Below are 18,987 nucleotides of genomic sequence, written 5' to 3' on the forward strand. Positions count from 1 at the left end.
AAATTAGAGTGCTAAGATCTTTTACTTATTTAAATATGTCTAACTTCCACCAATTGAAGCCTGAATCTGTTGAACTTATGAAATATTTTGCTGAATTTAGGATTTATCAATCAATACAGGATTGACTATCATTAAATGTTAGCTTAATTTTTTTTAATAACGCAGACAAAATAGACAACCCACATGTTGAAATTTTTATGACAAAAGCAACCTGCCTTGCCATTCAACTCTCAGCAAATGATTTTTTCAATGTAGGTATATTCCTGTCAGAAAAATGTCCGGTGAAAGGGTGGTTGAGTCACATTAGATATTTCCAACAATACACTGCCAAGTTAGCAGGTTATCCGTTAGCGAATATCAGCATTACTAGTCATCAGATTACGTACAAAGAAGAATCAGTGGAATCACTTCTTTAGTAATTGAGGTGGCCACGGACCTTGACTTGTTTACTGTTGCTGAAAAAGACCAACTGCTAGTTTTTATGACAAATGACCATTGTGAAACCAGAATTAGGAATATGTTACAGTGACAAGCTAGGTTATTCCAGATGCACGAAATTCATAGAACTGTCAGCCATATGTTCATTGCTTCATAATTAAGACAATAGTTTCTGTCAGTTATTTATTCTCTGGTTCCATATACAAAATAAAATTATAGGCCTGAGTGAAACACGAATTAAATCCTAACTAACTACTCTAACCCCCAAAATAATGCTCCCTAATTAGTGTATGCGATAGAATGTCAACTTAAAAAAAAATTTAAAAAATGTACCACGGATACAACAAAAATTATATTCTAATATGATATTCATGAAGTAAAAGACATATACAACAAAAAAATCAACTACCGATACATGTACAAGCTCTGTGTAATTGAAGGTTCTTCATACCAACTAGACAATTTCGAGCAGCCAAGTCTCGATGAATGCAGTTCTTCGACTCAAGATACTGCATACCAGCCGCAACATCACGACACATTTGCAAAAGTTGTTTCAGTGGGAGAAAAGCAGCATGGTTTCTTAAATAAGTCAACAAAGAGCCACCTAAAAATTAAGACATATAATTTTAGATTAAAATACTGACCATATAATTGGTCATATACATAATACAGTAAAACCTCTATGTAGTGAACCTCTTTACATCGTAAACCTCCATACTTCGTACCAACCCTCTGGTCCCGACATATTTACATGTAAATTTATAGGCAAACCTCTATATAGTGAACCTCTTAATCTCGTAAAACCTCCATATATATCATACCAACAAGACAGCCCCAAGACGGCCTAACTACCTCCGCAAATCGTACCGAGACAACTAGAGACCATTAATGCAGCCGAGATTATGGAATGACATTTTCAGCGATAAATGTTTCACGCTTTTTTTTTCTAAATATTTCACGCTTATTTTTTTCTTATACACCTTTAATAATTTTCACGTTAACCATTATTTAGGGCATCCAACTATCCTAATCATATTAAGTGACGGTAAATGAAGACAGAACACATCGTTTTATGACAAATGACCATTGTGAAACCAGAATTAGGAATATGTTACAGTGACAAGCTAGGTTATTCCAGATGCACGAAATTCATAGAACTGTCACTCTCGAGTCACGCTAGCACTCGCTTTCTTTTACTGTTGGCTTTATTTTCTTGTAAGTGCCTACATACTATGTTCAGTTAATAAAAGAGGCGACCAGCGCAGCCTATAATCACTTGCTGACGGAAATATTTCAACTAACTTCACTCCCATCCATGGAGACAGAATTACTCGACCGCATTGCTACTTCCGCTTCTAAAATTAAAATATTTCAAGAATTTTCCGCGACTTGAAATAAATCAAATACAGTTTCGCTATTATTTTATTCCCATATTTCCCGGTGTAGCACTTTCTTACTACCGCCTTGGTAATTTTTTCGATGCTTTCGTGAACGATCGTAGTTTAAAATTTATTGCGCTTAGCGACAGTCATATGTCTTGCCTGCGTATTTATGCCGCGAAATCTGACTATTCCATCGGGAGTCCGGGACGTCAATTTCTAGCAATACTGAACGAACATCAATCAATGCGCGGCAGTGTTAGGTGAAGGAGGCAGCTAATTAGCTGATACGCGGTAGGGCAATGAAATTTTTTACCGTCCCCGCCGCATTCTGAAGTAGTTCGCCCAGCATTCTCACCGGGAAATCTCGTCCTTTCGTTGGCCTAGCGTTTCTGTGTGCCCTCGACAGAGTTTTTCTTCGGAATGCTACGTGCATTGTATTTTGGAGAGAGGGAATTCAACAAAATTTTCAAAATTAGGCTCAATTTTTTGCCGTAGTCACGTGTTTATTTTTTTTATAATCTTTAACAAGTCACGTGTTATAAGAATGATAAATCAATTCTAAAAGATATAATAAGGAGTGTTTTCAATTATTTTCCATAAAATATGAAAAATATGAGAATTACTTAATTAATCATAGGCAGATGATGGATTCGAGAAATAAAAGAAGGCGACTGCTTGACATTGCCACATAATTAGCAATTTTCCTAGCCATCAACGAGGACAGGCAGAAGGCAGTGACCTTTGGAATACCATCATTCACCCTCACATCTATTTTAAACAGCCGAGGAAAAACAGAAGAAACTGGCTAGGCTGCACAAATAAAAAAAAACTCAGGCAGTTAAATACGAGGGTGAAGAAATTATGTTTAGAAATATCAAACTATTGTTCTTTCCTCCGAACACTATTAGTAAATTACATTAACCCTTAGACCAGGGAATTATTTCTTGGTTTAAAAGGCATTAACGAAAACAGCTAGTGATTTATTTACAGTGAAAATGACATTAAAAACTGCTCGTGGAATTGAAAACATTATTTCGAAAGAGTTTGAAAAAAATTTTAAGCAAACCCATTAACTAATTTATTTTCTAAAAAGGCCTCTTGAACAATTTACTTTTACCTATGTGTAATCATTAAATTGTAAATATATGTTCACTTATGCATACCTATATACAGTGGAACCCCAATTTATCGTTCCCGCATTCATCGTTTTCCCGCATTCATCGTTCGCCGCTCCTGGTCCCAAATTAAGTTCCATAAAGACAATGTAATTTTTTCCCGCATCTATCGTTCCCCGAAGTATTGTTTTCCCGCATTTATCGTTTGACGATCGCGGTCCCGTCGTATAATTTTCCCGCATCTATCGTTTGACGAAAATGAGACTAAGTGTTTACAACGTGTTGTTTACGGCTAATAACGACAGACACAAAGTTTGAATCTTCCCCAGGAGATTGAAATACGATAGGGAGAAGCTGAGTGCCGTGGGATAGTTACATTATCGCATATCCCAAGATCCGGTATCCCCCTCCATTCAGCACTCGCCTCTCCCCGTCTGAAGCTTTCCTCTTCTCCGAAATAAAAAAAAAAGGTCCCAGCTCGAGCAGGGATCGTATTACGAAGACCTTAGCTTGGAAAGAAAATATCAAGTTACTCGAGAACAAAAGAAACCTTTTTCACGCTTCCCCCTTTCTCGAACACTGACTTTTTTTTAGCTGACTCGCTACAAAGATCCCCACCTCTGGAGGTCAACTGCTGCATGAATCACCGATTAGCTCAAAAGGTGTGTAGAAATGAATTTCGGCAATTGGTATTATACTTTTATTATATTGAGATATTAGTGATGTACACGTAATTCAGTAAAGATTGATACCAAACATGACGTATTTCTAACGTTATTTAAGCATTTTAAGCAAGGAAAGAGTTGGAGTAATACGATGGTGATTTCTGGCGAATAACGATATCCTCGCAGCTGATAGAGAGCTTCACGGCAGTTGATGCGATTTTTTTCGAAAACAGGGCGTCTGGTTACAATTTACGAGTTATGCTACAAGTTTCACTTGTCTGAGTTGCTAACGAAGCGATGTCTTCTCTGGATATTTTGTTTCTCTCGACTAGCAATCTGAATTCATCTGCTCATCTAGAACTACGCTACTTATAGTTAGAAATGAGTGGGTAAGTTGCCTTCTCTATAGGATAAAAAATTTCATTGCGCAGTCATATGGTCATGCTTCACCCTCTGCAGTAAGTTCTGCCTACGCCGTACGCGATAGCATTAGTGCCGAACTTCACCTCGCACGAGTGGTTCCGTACTTTCCGGGGTGGGTTGACTTAAAACTAGCGAGTGTTTTCCGCGTGGGTTCAATGGAGTACGGTTTCATTTTTATTAGTTTTATTCTTATTCTTGGCCTTCTTGATCCATTTCATAACCAATCACTGCGACGGCGAAATCAGTTGTTTGAGGCATAACACGAACATTTCTCTAGTAAATACGTGTACTTGAAATGGCATTTGATGGATAAGAATTTTTACATCAGACAGAAATGCATGATAGCCGTGAAAATTCCGAGTGGAGTGCAAACATTTTTTTAGCAAGGCGGCTTGTTCCTATAGGATTTTAGAAAGAGAGATAAGTCGAATCAACAATATGACCTAAGTGTTTCGATAGTGTAATAATATTCCTGTAATCAGCTGAAATCTCGTTTGAATCCATTGATGAATGCCATAATTCGCAAAAATCCAGCTGATCCTGGGACATAGGCAACCCGGACAACCATCCCCGCATTGATCGTTTTCCCGCATTCATCATTCTTTTCATCCATCCCCCTGAAAAACGACAGATCGAGGTTCCACTGTATTTAAATATATTAATATAATGGCTTAAAAGACAGTAGCACCTTTCATTTCCCAAGGATATGAAAAAATGGTGCCTACCACTAAAACCTCTCTATAGTGAACCTCTATACATCAAATTGCCCAAATTTTGGTCCCCTCCATTACGATGTAAAGAGGTTTTACTGTACATAAGTAGATTATCAGGCACATAAAATACCTTGCAATGCACATTCTTTTAATCAAATACATAGATAGATACACATACCAAAAACAAATGTGATTAATATTCGATTATACTTGATCATACAGAATGAGTATTACCTGGTACAAGCTCCATAACAATCATTATAGGCTGCTTCTGAACACATATTCCAATGAATTTCACAATGTTTGGATGATCATATCTTTTCAATATTCGGCCTTCTAAAAGAAATTTTCTCCTCTGCTCTTCAGGTAAAGTCAATCTGCAAGTCTTCACTGCTACATCTATATTATCTGGCTTAAGATGAGCTTTGAAAACATCACCAAAATTTCCCTTGAGAAGAAATAAATAAAAAGTAATCTTAGTATGCATTATACTGAGCAAAACTGTAAATAATCAGCTTTTTAAACAATATATTTCAAAATAAATTGGATCTAAAACTAAGGACAAGAAGGATATGATATTTGAAAGGAATGCATAATTGAGAAACGTAATAGAAAGTCAGAGGCATTATGTCACAGAAAACTCATTAAAATTTGTATCACAAAAGAATTCATTTGTACCATAATTTGGGATGAGTTTAGATGCACGAGTTAAGTTTATATGGTCATAAATTTTATAAATGAATCTTCCACAAAATTTTAAAAGTGGTGATGCAATAATGACTAGAGAATTTTTGCACGCTCTGTATTTCCACTGACCCTTTTTGCATTACCCAGACAGATCTTTGTGTTATCATCATCATTAGTCAACAATCCTAAGATTGGTTTGATGCACCTTTCCTTTCCTCCCTCTTATCTGCTAACCTTTTCATTGTGATGTATTTCTTCCCTTTAACATCCTTTATAACTTGTCCTATGTAACTCATTCGGGTCCGTCCCTTGCCCTTCCTTCCCTTCCACCTGTCCTACAACGATTGTGTTCATCAGGCATCATGCCTTAAAATGAGGCCAACTAATTTGTCCCATCTTCTGCTTAAGGTTTTTAGGATGCTTCTCTTTTCTCCCATTCTTCTTAACACTTCCTCGTTACTTACACGGTCAATCCATTTTGTCTTCATCATTCTTCGTTGGCACCACATTTCAAATGCTTCCACTCTTGACTTCTCTGCTGCTGTCAACGTCCAAGCCTCGCTTCCGTAGAGAAACATACTCCATGAGTAGCATCTGATGAATTTTTTCCTTACTTCTATGCTTATATTCTCAGCTGTAAGAAGGTTCTTCTTTTTGCAGAAAGCCCCCTTTGCCTGTCATATTCTACTGACAAGGAGAAATCGCAAGAGTCATGCTCGGGATCTGGATGCGGATGTTATTCTCTGAAACTATGTAGGTAAGGTAGAAAAATGTCATAGCTTTCTTCCACATAGGCCCGGGTTCGAGAGGTTCGAGAGTTCGATTAGCTCTGCTAGAATGTCATCTATTCCTGGGACTTTATTCTTTCGCAGGTCTCTTAATGTAGCGTCAAATTCCGATCTTAAGATGCTCACTCCCATGCCATCCTTTTCTACTTTCCTCTTCGATAATTTTTGAGCTGGGTTTGATTCCATTGTATAATTCCTCCAGGTGTCCCTTCCATCTCTCTGCTTTGTCTTCACTTTCTATTAGAATATTTCCATACTGCATTTTACTGGACATAGCCGTTACATTCCATCATGTCAGATTATTTAAAGTTGGAGTAGCTGTGATTCCTTAGGATTATAACGTGGTAGTTTCCCTTGCCTTCCACATCGCAGCTCTACAGCCATTATAGTAAACTGGACATACTCCCATATTATTTACATAAGGTTTTCTTCACCCCTTACCTATATGATTACTTCCCTGATATCATCATAGACGTCTTCAACTTCTTCATCCTCGTAAGTCTGTCGTAAGCATGTAAACCTGTTCCACTAAGGTATCTACAGGCTTAGTCTCTAACTTTACCATAACTATCCTTTCATTGTACCGTAGGAAGCTTTTCACAAGCATTCTGATGCTCCTTCTGAGCAATATCCCATCCCCAGCATTACAGTTTAGAGATCCTGATTGTATAAACCTATAGCTTCCATTCCAATAGTCTCCCTCCTCAGGCCACTTCATTTCAGGCCACATTAAGCTGATTCCTAGCACGTTGATATTCAATCTTTGCATTTCCACCTTAAGGTTTTCTAGCTTATCGCAAGTCCTAAGTGATCTCATGATCCATATACCTATCCTCATAACTTTATCACAACTGACTCATGTACCCTCTTGAATACCCGGAGATCCGAATGGGGGACTAGTTTACCTCCGGAATTTTTTACCAGAGAGAATTCCATCATGTCAGATTATTTAAAGTTGAAGTAGCTGCGATTCCTCGGGGTTATAATGTGATGGTTTCCCTTGCCTTCCACATTGCAGTACTACAGCCGTACTAAAGTAAATATTACCACGCCTGCAGTGAAATGAGTGTCGCTGTACTGACCATCTTGGTCTCCAACTTCACTCATATGAAGAAGAGCTGCTGCCCTCTCCCCTGGTTGATGTGAAGCATAATTTTCGGCAGCCTCGCATCGCCAAGTCACCGCATCTTCATGGGTTTAATGTATCATTTGGCTGGCCTATCATACCCAGGGATCGACCCATACCCCCGCGGAAATGCCGCCGCTTTTTGTCCATGACTGCTTATTTGAGAAGTAAACTTGCTTATATCGCAGCTAACCTCTATATCTAAGAGGTTGACCCACCATCTGCAACCTGGTGGATTCACTTGGTGGCTTAAAACTCAGCCGCGAGCTTTGTGCTATTTAATGCAAAAATCAAAGTCCTTGCCCATAATCTTAAGGCAAATGCATACATGCAATGGCAGAGTTATACCAGCCCGCAAGCATTTATTCAGCACTACGGGAGCATGTAGTTTCCAACAAAGCTGCATAAATAGTGAATCACATTAGAATATGTACATTTTGCTTATACGGAACGCAAGCCCAGAGTTAACACAAAAATTAATCTTGACTTTTGTAAGTTTTCAGGATTGCACATATGTAGGTATGAAAGTCAAGGATCACTTGTTCTAAGTATTAAAGACATTGGTATTTCTATGACACATTGTTCACATCTCAATGCAACATAGCATAAAATCAATTACATATAAGATATAAGCAGCTTTCACAACATTAATTTTCTCTATCTCAAAATGGACAGATTTTCTCTGAATAATTCATACAATATCTAATAAGCATAAAAATAATAAAATTATTTCTTTTACATTATTTAGAAAAACTTACTCTACCAATCTTTACATCCAAAACCACATCATCATTATTTAATTCCCATCTCTCTCTTGGAATAGCTCTTCTCAGAATTGCTCCTGAACGTGCAGTTACGGGAAGTCCACTTTGAAACTGATAATTTATCAATTCCTTCACATCAGGAAATGTAGGACCTTCAAAGCGGAAGTGACCCTGAAAGACCAATAATCATAGATGAGGTAAACTAGAAATTGCTATCTAACATTATGTTAAAATTCTATAGCATACTTAATCCTCGGGCTGCCCGCAAGAGGATATATATAGGCACAAGTAACATCAATTAAAAATATGCAGGAAAAATTTGACAAAGAATTGAAACAAGCATTGAATAAATTCAACCATAGCGATATTGCACAATATTGGGGGGGGGGGGGAGGGAATTCCTCCATTAGTCCTAAGAGCCCCTTTGTCTGAAACACCAAACTTAACTAATACTCAAGTACAAATATAAATTTCATCTCTTTTCATGAGACATCTCCTAGACAGGCCACTAAGTTGTGGAGCCCATGTATACATAGAGCACGTATGGTGCATAGCGAGAATTATGTACATAATATAGATGGGTCGAATAGCAGATTTCTCAAACTCGAATATCGAATTCAAATATTAAATCATTGCTTGAATATTCGAATACCTCGAATACTAGAATTACACAAAGCATATTAAATGTACGTTTTTTCTTCTATTTCACTTGATGAATGTATAAATAAAAAGGTATTTATAAATACATTATAAAATCAACTTTTTGATTTTGAATAAATTCCCCACATTGATTGTTGTTGCTTTTCATCAGCTATTTTCGGTTGCACTTTTCCTAAGGTCTCTGTTTTTTTTTTTGGTTACTTTGTTTAGACAGACTTTTCATCTCCAAACCCAAATGATTTTTTATAATCTCCACTTTATTTGAATAGAATGAGAAGTTTGAGCAAAGAATGAAAAGTGGTGAAAATAATTTTTTGAATTTTGGTGTATTTTCAGCCAAGCCAAGTGAATTCAGCCCAGAGCCCGCGCATCTGTCATATTTCACGATTATTTTAATGAAAATTTTGATCCTTTTTCAGCTTCGATGTGTTATTGCAGAGCTGTCATTTGGCATAAAGAAACAAAAATGACGTCAGGGGAAGCCCGCATCCTTTCAATCTTTGAATTCATGATGATCTTTCCGGTGAGAGGAATGGTTCGGGAGTAGTAGCTCAATGCGTAACAGAGGGTATGCCAAAAGTTGATTTTTTTCTCCGCCATTTTTAATTTTTTTTAGGGGTTTCGTGGGGGAAACCAGGGATTTTCTGATTTTTCCTCCCGATCATTTTCAGTTCCCCACGTCGAACGATATCTTTTCACCACTCTCATCCACAAATTTTATGTAGTTCATCAACTTGCCTAAAACGGCGCTGCATGCACTAAACGACACTTCAACTGTACTGTAAGCTTAGGTTCTTCCATAAAGCAAGGAGAACATTTTGGGAAAGAATAGGTAAGAAATGTCATAAAATATCCTCATTTTAGCACAAGCTGCCTACGTTACATGAATGCCTAAGGTTGCAGAACAGCATAATATGCACCTAACACTGGTAAGAGCTCTGCCACAAATGAATTTAAAGCCTGCAGACAAACTTCAGTAAGCCTTTACAGCAGCTAAATAACCGATTAAAGATTTACCTGAAAAATGAAATAGTTTTTTAATCTCAAGCAATTTGCTAGGGTCAATGAAAAGTGGGGAATGGGATTTTCTTCCTATGATGGAAGGGAAAAAATTGGCATCCACAGGAATTGAACGTCCAAACTTTCCTTTAGTGCTCACAAATTTAACCACTTCACATGCCTTTCTGATGAAGGTTAAGGGTGTAAGTACAAATTTTCATTGCAATCATTTAACCAAAACATAAATGTTGCATGAATGAAAGAAACTTACTTCACTCAACCAATCAATCAATCTGACATTAGAGCTCTGCATATTCTTCAGATTCTCACCACGTCTGTTGGCTTTTGTTAACAATAGTTTCCCTGACATTGCAGTCTGCATCTTCAGGTCTACGGTGATGAAGCAAGGAAATCAGTCACCTTATATAGGCCTTATCATTTTTTCATAGGTGATGCTCTCTCTTAGGTCGATAGTTGTCCATCTCTCATTGCAGGTCTCTCATTGGTCGGTGGTTTGAGAACTCTTTTCCACACATTATGGAGGTGGTGACCTTGATCTATATTGCAGTTTGCAGCATTTTCACTATTTCAATAGCTTCTCTAATCAGGTGAGGTAGTACATTTTTATTCTCCTTTGCTATTATTTTGGCATCTTCAAAGAGCATATCATACCCAGGTTCTCTCTATGCATGCTCAGATATAGCCGACAGTTGGTACTGCTTGTTCTTCATAGCCCTTTGATGTTCCTGCTTACAGACTTTCATCAATCTGCAAGTCTCCTCTATGTATCCTTTCCCACATAAGCAAGGCACTCGATATACTCCTTCGTAAAGGTCTTGTGGGATTCTGTCCTTAGCCCCGGATTGTGTCTCTGCTATTTTTGTGACACAGTTGAAAAATGTTCCTACGACGTGTTTTCTGAGCACCCTGGCAATCTTCTTTTATGTACTGGACTCAAATATGATCGTGGAGTAGGGATGTACGAATATTGCTTTTTGATCTAGAGTCGAGTTGAAAACTACTCGCGTGTATCGAGTCGAGTCGAGTTTGGTCATTTCTGGATCTGGCAATGTGACAATGAATGCACCAACTTATTCCCATTTTTCCAATCCACTTACGAGTTTTCTATTCTGAATGCTTAGCTTGATGTACAAAGAAATAGAAAAATGGGAACTTTTATGGTAATTGTGTCAGGAATAGGAGATGAATGAAAATTAATGTGTCTTAAACAGCTCCATAAGTACAATTAAAATGACCTCTAACTAACTAACCTCTAGTATTATGTTTTCAATTTAATTTATAAATGCATGCAAACTGCCAGAAAGAGCCCTGAAGAAAAGCATTTGCACTATTGTAATAAAGATTACATATGTAAATGAACCATGTAATATTTAATCCTTTCAAATTCTCATGCAGAAAAGTCAGTTGTTCGACATGATTAGTAGCAGGTTTTGAAATCTACATATTACACTATTACTGCACGCAGAAAATTGTCTTTTGCTACTCCTGTGGCTGGAGAAGCACCTTCTTCACAAAATTGCTATATTTGAGAACTCTAGGAATTTTTATTAAAAAATATGGCAACGATTTTTAATGATCTTGAATCTTCATGGAATTTAATTGAGCAATGCGAACGAACTATAGAAGTTAGCTTTAGCCATATGGATCAAAATTTTTTTCTTTAATTCTCACTTTGTTTAATCATCCTTAGCAACTCTTGTTTTGATAGTTCAAGAAGGAAACAAAATGAAGCAACGGAATAAACGAAAAGTAAGATTGGACGTAAGTAATATCCATAAAGGCAAAAAGATGGCACAATTTGTGACGTCAAACAGGGAAAACCTGGCATTGCCCGCTATAGCTGAAAAGTTACATGTGTATTCCTAGAAATCTGAACAATTTTTACGTCTTCACCCTTTGTTTGAGTTGAGAGAGTAGGGTAAGGTATTAAAGTATCGCACACTAAAGTATGAGTGATGCAGAGGTTCACTTCGACTATTCCGAGTACACCTCCAGGACGGAAGACGGACAGCTGCCGCAGCTAACGGAAAGGTTTTTGGGTGCTACTACTGACTGCTACGTATACAGCAAGCTGAAATTTCAGGGTCAAGGCATTAGAATGACTTATTGAATTTAACATTGATATTATTACATGGGTTTCATGATAGCACCTCCTGTCGGCAGATTTCTGAACTCACTGGCCTTGACAACTCTGTTACCGAAACTACTTGACTCGACATTCGTAACACTACTCAAAACACTCGAGTCCAGTACCAACTACTCGACTCGAATTTTCAAGTACTTGAACATCCTATCGTGGAGTATGCTTTTGGCTCCGGCCTGCTCTCTCCCTCAGAGGTCTTTCTAAGAGCTGAGTCTTTGTTCCATTGCTAAGCAAATCCTCTACACACTATGATTTTGTTTTATCCATTACATTTGTAACACTACACTAAGATGTTTCTCCTCCTCAACAAGTGACTCGTCATCTGAGATGGCATTGGTGCGATGTACCTGTGTTTCCACCACAGAGATTTTCTGCATTGGGCTGTGATATAATGAAGCATCCAAATAGTGGTCACTATGCGTGTTCTTGGGAATGACACGTCCAAGGCACACATTCCCTTTTCTTTTCACCAAGATATCCAAGAAGCAAAGTTGACCATTGTCGCCGAATGACAAACATCTTATTCTGTATTATTAAATATCTATATCAAATCTTCATTGGCTGCAGATTTCCATGTTTCTTCACCTTCGACCTGAAGACGCATATAGCAATGTCAAGGAAACTGTTATCAACAAAAGCCAACAGATGCTGAAAGAACCCAAATGAAATACATACATCAAATATCGGATTGATTGCTTGATTGGATAAATAAAGAAAGTTTGTTTCATGCACGCAACATTAGTGCTTTGGTTATGTCATAGCAATGAAAATCTGTACTTACAGCATAAAAGATGTTTGTCAGCATGGCCATAAGAAGCCCATAAGAAAAAGCTAATTAGCATACCAATAAACACCTTCCTTATTTCTTCCTTCCAGTTTACCTCACTAACTTATAATGTGCTGGCTGGGTCATGCAACTTTTTATTCTTATATTAACTGGCACTTTACCTCAGGGGTTGTCTGAACAATGAAGTGCTTTGGACCACACCAATTAACAGATAATACTGTTTGACGTTCATCATTTCGAATGGTTTCCCTTACTAAGAAATCTCCATCTTGCGTGAGTAGTCTAACAACTTCTTCACGTGGTAAACAACCATGGAACCACTCTTCATCAGCAAGGCTTGACTTAAGGTTGTCTTCATTTGAAGCCTTAAAAGAATAGTTTTTCATTAAAAAAACACAAATCAAAAGGTTGGCAGAACATAACTTACATGCACAACACAAAATTCTCATTACTTGCACTTATGAACTGGAGGAACAAGCATTCATTCACCACTACTCTACCATCAATCCTGCATAATTTCAAATAAATATCTACACAACTGTATACAGGATATGAAAGAACACCCATATATGATCATCAAAAGGCTTTTCTAAGGAATAATGGAAAATTTCACTACTGCAGGTGAAAAAATCAAATGAACTAATTCCATTGCAGATTAAGTAGAATCCTGATTTAACATTTTTCAGGGGGGAAAAATTTAAAACACTTAATGAGGACCTGCCATTTTTCTCAGGTTATAGGGTATGTAATGATTGGAATGGCTTTCTATGAATAAAAAATATAATTTTAAGTAAATAAAAGGTGTAAAATAAATAAACTTCAAGCTGCAAAAAATCCATTGATTAAATGTTCTCTTCCTGATGAAGGTTGGGTAATACTTTTCAGGACACAGCTACAAATGGATAGTAAATTTAGTTAATAAGAGGATGATGTTTTAAGAATATTATAATATACATTAACTTAAAAGCATTCCCTATCTATCTATTCCCTATATAAACTATCGAATTTCTATTTAACGGAAGGTTTTCTGGAATTATGCCAACTTAACATTTTATGTTGCCTCGGTGAAACGAGGACCATAAGAGCCTTTAAAAAGCCTCCTGTGCTGCACACATTTTGGATTTCGTGGTCACACAAAAAAAAGGAGAATCTTATTTTGAATATGCATACAAGTTGATGGTGATTCAACACGATGGTAGCACCAGATTCGTTGTCATTTATCCGTGCCCTCATACAGGTCAAATGGAACCGGGAGAAGTTGTTTATGCGGGATGCTGATCACCTCGACTCTGACTCACCTTGTTTCTCGGGGGCTTTTGATAAAATTTGGTTGGATCTTGAGTAACTTTTAGCTAAACTCTGTAAAGTGAAAAGGCTTATTCTTCAACAGAACTGAATTTTATGAAAAATTGTCAGTACCTCTGGAGAGTGGCAATTACGTCAGAGTTATGATGTCGAAGTCAACCATCAAGGGATTCCTGCTCAATTTTCATATTTTTCCGCACTCATCTAATTTACCGATATTATGCAGTGATCTTTTCCAGCATGCGCTATTTATTTAGAGTCATGGATTGAGATAGTTCATCAAAACTCCGATTGTCATTCTCTTTTGACATAAAATAGCACCAGATAAATAAATATCTTTGAATCAACACCGATATTAACCATCCGCATGTTGGTACATGGACTCCAGGATACCTAAATTACGACGTAAAATAATGTTGTTCTGTAGGGAAAGAATAAGAATACACTCAGGGGAAACACTTCCTCGGTTCTTTCGCGGTTCCTCCGTGGAAACTGACCTTGGAATGGATTATAGAAAGAATCTTTTAGTGAACTGTGCAAATGATGTTGGGCCTCCTCTTTTGAAAAGAGAAAGTAGCCGACTGGAAAAATATTGGGCTAACAATGGACTGCCCATAGAGAGTAGAGTTGAAAGGGGCATAAGCCATCAATTGAAAACATTACCAGAAAACCATCATTGTAGCGGCCCTCAGAGAATAACTCGTGTCATCAATCATCATGTAATCATGTTTAAGAAGTGAAATATAAGTTAGTTACAGGTTATTATGAGATGGATTAGCTCCATTAGATCAAATTTGACACAAAAAGTGCCTGGTGTTTGGATCAGAAGGGAGCAAAACATTACAAGGAGACAAATCCCAGCTTGGGAGTTGGAGCTCCCAGCACTGCATTTGCGGAAGAATGCAAATGAATCAGTTGATTCCATCGACTTTTGCTAAAATTTCATGAGACTTTTCTTGTGGATGAACAGAAATTCAAAGATTTGGATAACCATTTGCATGAACTGTAAAAACGTTGAAACTGAACTGAAAAAACATGAAATCAAGCAAAAAAATCTTGGACAGGAAAATATTTTACCACCATAAATGTGGAAAAAAGCAGAATACAGAAACACTAAATAAGGTTAATTTTTACGTTGTTCTATCAGGCAATGAATCGGGATCCTATAAAATAAACGCTAAATGCGGAAAAATGTTAAATGTACATTCGAACTGTAGTCCAAATGTAAGGGTTGTAGAAAGATAAAAGACACTGCAGGAATTAGATGGAAGATGTAATAATAATTATTTCATAAAAATAATCGAGATACATCATGACATATTACAATGGGAAGGAAAAACAGAGGATTATACCGATAGGTACCTGAAGTTTTCTAAGAAATAAATTTTTCAACAAATTTAGTATGATTAAGGCTGATATCTCACTATAGAGGTCCGTGAAAGTGGTTTTATTTTTTGCTAATATTCGTTTTAAAACCATGTGATTTCGGTGTTATCGAAAATCTTGGCAGTGTTATTATAATGCTACAGTTTTCCCACGTTTAAAGGCATTTATTTTATTACTTTATTGCTTTTCGCTTTGCTCGAACTTGGGTAATTGCTTATGCCTTCTGTGCCTTGAATGGGCCAGTTTGACTTACTCTCACCATCCACGAAACTCTTACCGAGGCATACTTCTCTATTCCTAGATTCTTCGCGACCTCCCCGACTCCTGGTGTCAAAACACAAGGCGAACCATAAGTTTTCAGTCGCGCGATTCTCACCGTGATAGTATTCTGAGACAGATGGTCTGAGTAGTCTGCCTTGTACTAAAAAATACTGAGACGTATCTGCGTCGCAAGTGTCACAATGGACATATAAGGAAGAAGCAAAAATCAGAATTTACGTCTGAAAGAGTATTCTAAAAGTTGCTTTCAAAATAACCTTCAAGATTATACCTTTAACACACTTTTACTAGACACTATCAATGTATATTCGAAATGAGATGATCCATGAGACCATTGCTAATTTATCGTTATATCTCCTGCACATTTACAACTTTGCACCAAAGCAACTGCATACAAAATTAACTGACGGGCTCTCTCCCTCAATCACTGATAAACATTTCAGAAATATTTAACCAAGCTATTGGGATAGAATTTTCAGTTTAGATTTAAATATGATGAATAACCCGGGTAGATTAATTCAAATGAATAGGGTGGTTTCCCATTATTTTTTTATTGCCTAAATCGAAAGATTATTACTCCTGGAGTACGCATTTCACGCTAATAGATTTTTACATGACGATATGTATTTTTCGCCATTAAATGAAAAGTGAAAATTTTCAAGCGCACGAAAATGCGTTGGCTAAGTATGAATGCCGGGAAAAGCCCATGTGACATCATTCTGGTTCCTGCTGCCACAAAGTGAGGTGACATTTATCATGCAATTCCATGTTTTTCTTCTCTTTCACTACCATGCAATTTTTTCAAAGCTACCCAGCTATGCACTATGCATTGTAGGCTCAAGGCTAAAATACAGTCCACATTGCCACGAGACAGTACCAACTGATTTTGTTGTAGCTATACAACAATACACACGTGTCATTCCACCGAAATTTGACCAGGTGATTACACATTGGGTCACCAATTTCAACCAAATTTGGTACGTCAACTAAATCTGATTAGAAAATGAAAACATCAAAGTCTTGTTGTAATACATGCAAGGTTTACAAGATATTACAAAGATGTATAACTGAAATTAAACTAAGTCATCTTCAAATTAGATGTCATATATCCAAAGCATGCAAAGCATGAAATGGTATTCAAAGTAGCATTTGCCTGTCATTTGGATGAGCAACAAAAGGGCCTCGGTGACACAATAATTGTTTTTTGCACGGTTTGTAAATTCATCATGCATTTTTTCCTAGATGTTAGCCCACCCGCACGAAATGAAGGAATTTCAAATACAGGTACGAATTTTTTTTTGAACGGGAAAAAGCATCTTTGAATGCATGCCTACTACCATCAAAGATGATCTTTCTATTCTATTCGGGTTTTCACCGCGTTTGTTGTGTTTAAATGACAACGGTTTCGCTTACATTGCAGTCAGCATCTTCAGGTCAAAGGTGAAATTTTGGAAAAATTTTTCGCCTTTAATAGTCATAAAATTTTCCGCCTTATATAGGCGGCGGCGGCTGCTGATCCGCTGCTGCTCTCTCATTGGCCGGTTGTCCATCTCTCATTGTTGGTGGTCGGAGAATCCTCTTCCATGCAATACGCAGGCTGTAGCCTTGATCCCTGTTGAAATTCGCGGGCGTTTTTGCTATCTCAATAGCTTCTCTGATCAGGCGAGGGAAGTATTTATTTTCTTTAGCTATTATCCTGGCGTCTTCAATGAGGATGATGTCCAGGTTCACTCCAAGCATGCTCAGATATGGCTGAGAGTTGGTGCTGCTTGTTTTTGGTAGCCCTTCGATATTCCTGCAATTGGACTTTCATTGATCTGCAGGTCTCGCCAATGTAATATTTACCACATGAACAAGGCACTCGATATATTCCCTCATAAAGGTCCATTGGGAGTTTGTCCTTCGCTCCGGATAGCATGTCTGATATCTTTGTCACGCAATTGAAACGTGTTATTACGTTGTGTTTTCTGAGCATTCTGGCAATCTTTTCTGATGTGCCCGCCACAAAGGGAATTGTGGCGTATGCTTCTGGCTCCGGCCGGCTCTCTTCCTCAGAGGTCCTTTTCGGGGCTGCGTCTTTGTTTTCCTGCTCCACAAATCTTCTATTCACCATGCTACTGCTGTAGCCATTCCTTACCAGCACTTCAATGAGATGCTTCTTCTCCGCAGATAGTGACTCGGTGTCTGAGATGGCATAGGCGCGATGTATTAGTGTTGCCACCAAGGAGATTTTTTGCACTGGGTGGTGGTGCGAAGAAGCGTTCAGGTAGCGGTCAGTATGCGTCATCTTTCTGTGAACGGCATGTCCTAGGAGCCCATTTCTTTTCCTTTTTACCAAAACATCCAGGAAGGGAAGTTGATCATGTTCCATTTCCATGGTGAATTTGATAGCGTGGTGCTGCGAGTTGAGATGCTGTAGGAATTTCTGCAATTCTTCGGCGCCATGGGGCCAAATGATGAACGTGTCGTCAACGTATCTCAGCCAGAGCGATGGTTTCTTTTCGTACGACGCGATGGCCTTTTCTTCGAAATCCTCCATGAAAAGGTTCGCTACAACTGGAGATAGTGGCGACCCCATAGCTGCCCCCTCGGTTTGTTCGTAAAATTCTCCATTCCATAAGAAGTAGGAATTCCTTAGACAGTATTCCACTAATTTGGGAAAATCATTCGGGATGCCTTCTGAGATGAGTCGTCGGATGATATCCACTGATTCTTGGATAGGGACGTTTGTAAACAGAGACACCACATCAAAGCTGGCTATGATGTCTTCGTTTGTGACGGAGACCATATTAGGAATATCAATAAAATGGGATGAGTTCTTCACATGCGATGAAGTCCGTCCAACGTATTCCTGGAGTGATTGGGCAAGGTATTTGGATAGCCAGTAAGTTGGGGCGTCAATTTGACTCACAATCGGCCTCAGAGGTACTTTCTCTTTGTGGATTTTTGGTAGGCCGTATAGTCTTGGTGGTTTCTCAGCCGAAGGTACCGTAGTCATTTAAACACTACAAACGCAGTGAAAACCCGAATAGGATGGAAAGATCATCTAATCAACACCGCGAAAATCTTCGAACCTATACCATCAAAGATATTTTAAACTATAAATGTTTATATAAATAAGGTTTTCTTAGGTTATTAATAGGAATACAGTAGAACCTCACTTATGAAACTTTCAGCGGAGAACCAAGTAAAGTTCCATAAGTGAGGAAGTTTCATACGTGAGGTTTTTCGGTATTAAGCATAAAATCCTTTCCAATAGGGGCCGCTATGTTTCCAGGATGCAATTACTCATTTGGAGACAAGAAT

At 37.9% G+C, this 18,987-nt stretch overlaps 1 protein-coding gene across 3 annotated transcripts in view; it reads right to left on the reverse strand.

The window, feature by feature from the left end:
- The window catches only part of LOC124160276 (tyrosine-protein kinase Fer), a 70,808-nt gene that overhangs the window by 16,287 nt on the left and 35,534 nt on the right, over positions 1-18,987 (reverse strand). For all 3 annotated transcript variants that reach the window (XM_046536120.1, XM_046536112.1, XM_046536104.1), the window contains 4 exons: positions 12,873-13,076; positions 8,096-8,272; positions 4,971-5,184; positions 890-1,042 (listed from right to left, as the gene is read on the reverse strand). In XM_046536120.1, the coding sequence (XP_046392076.1) occupies positions 890-1,042; positions 4,971-5,184; positions 8,096-8,272; positions 12,873-13,076 (748 nt within the window). The remainder of the gene's footprint in view (positions 1-889; positions 1,043-4,970; positions 5,185-8,095; positions 8,273-12,872; positions 13,077-18,987) is intronic.

The sequence above is a fragment of the Ischnura elegans genome, chromosome 1, assembly GCF_921293095.1.
Source record: "Ischnura elegans chromosome 1, ioIscEleg1.1, whole genome shotgun sequence".
Lineage (NCBI taxonomy): Eukaryota > Metazoa > Arthropoda > Insecta > Odonata > Coenagrionidae > Ischnura > Ischnura elegans.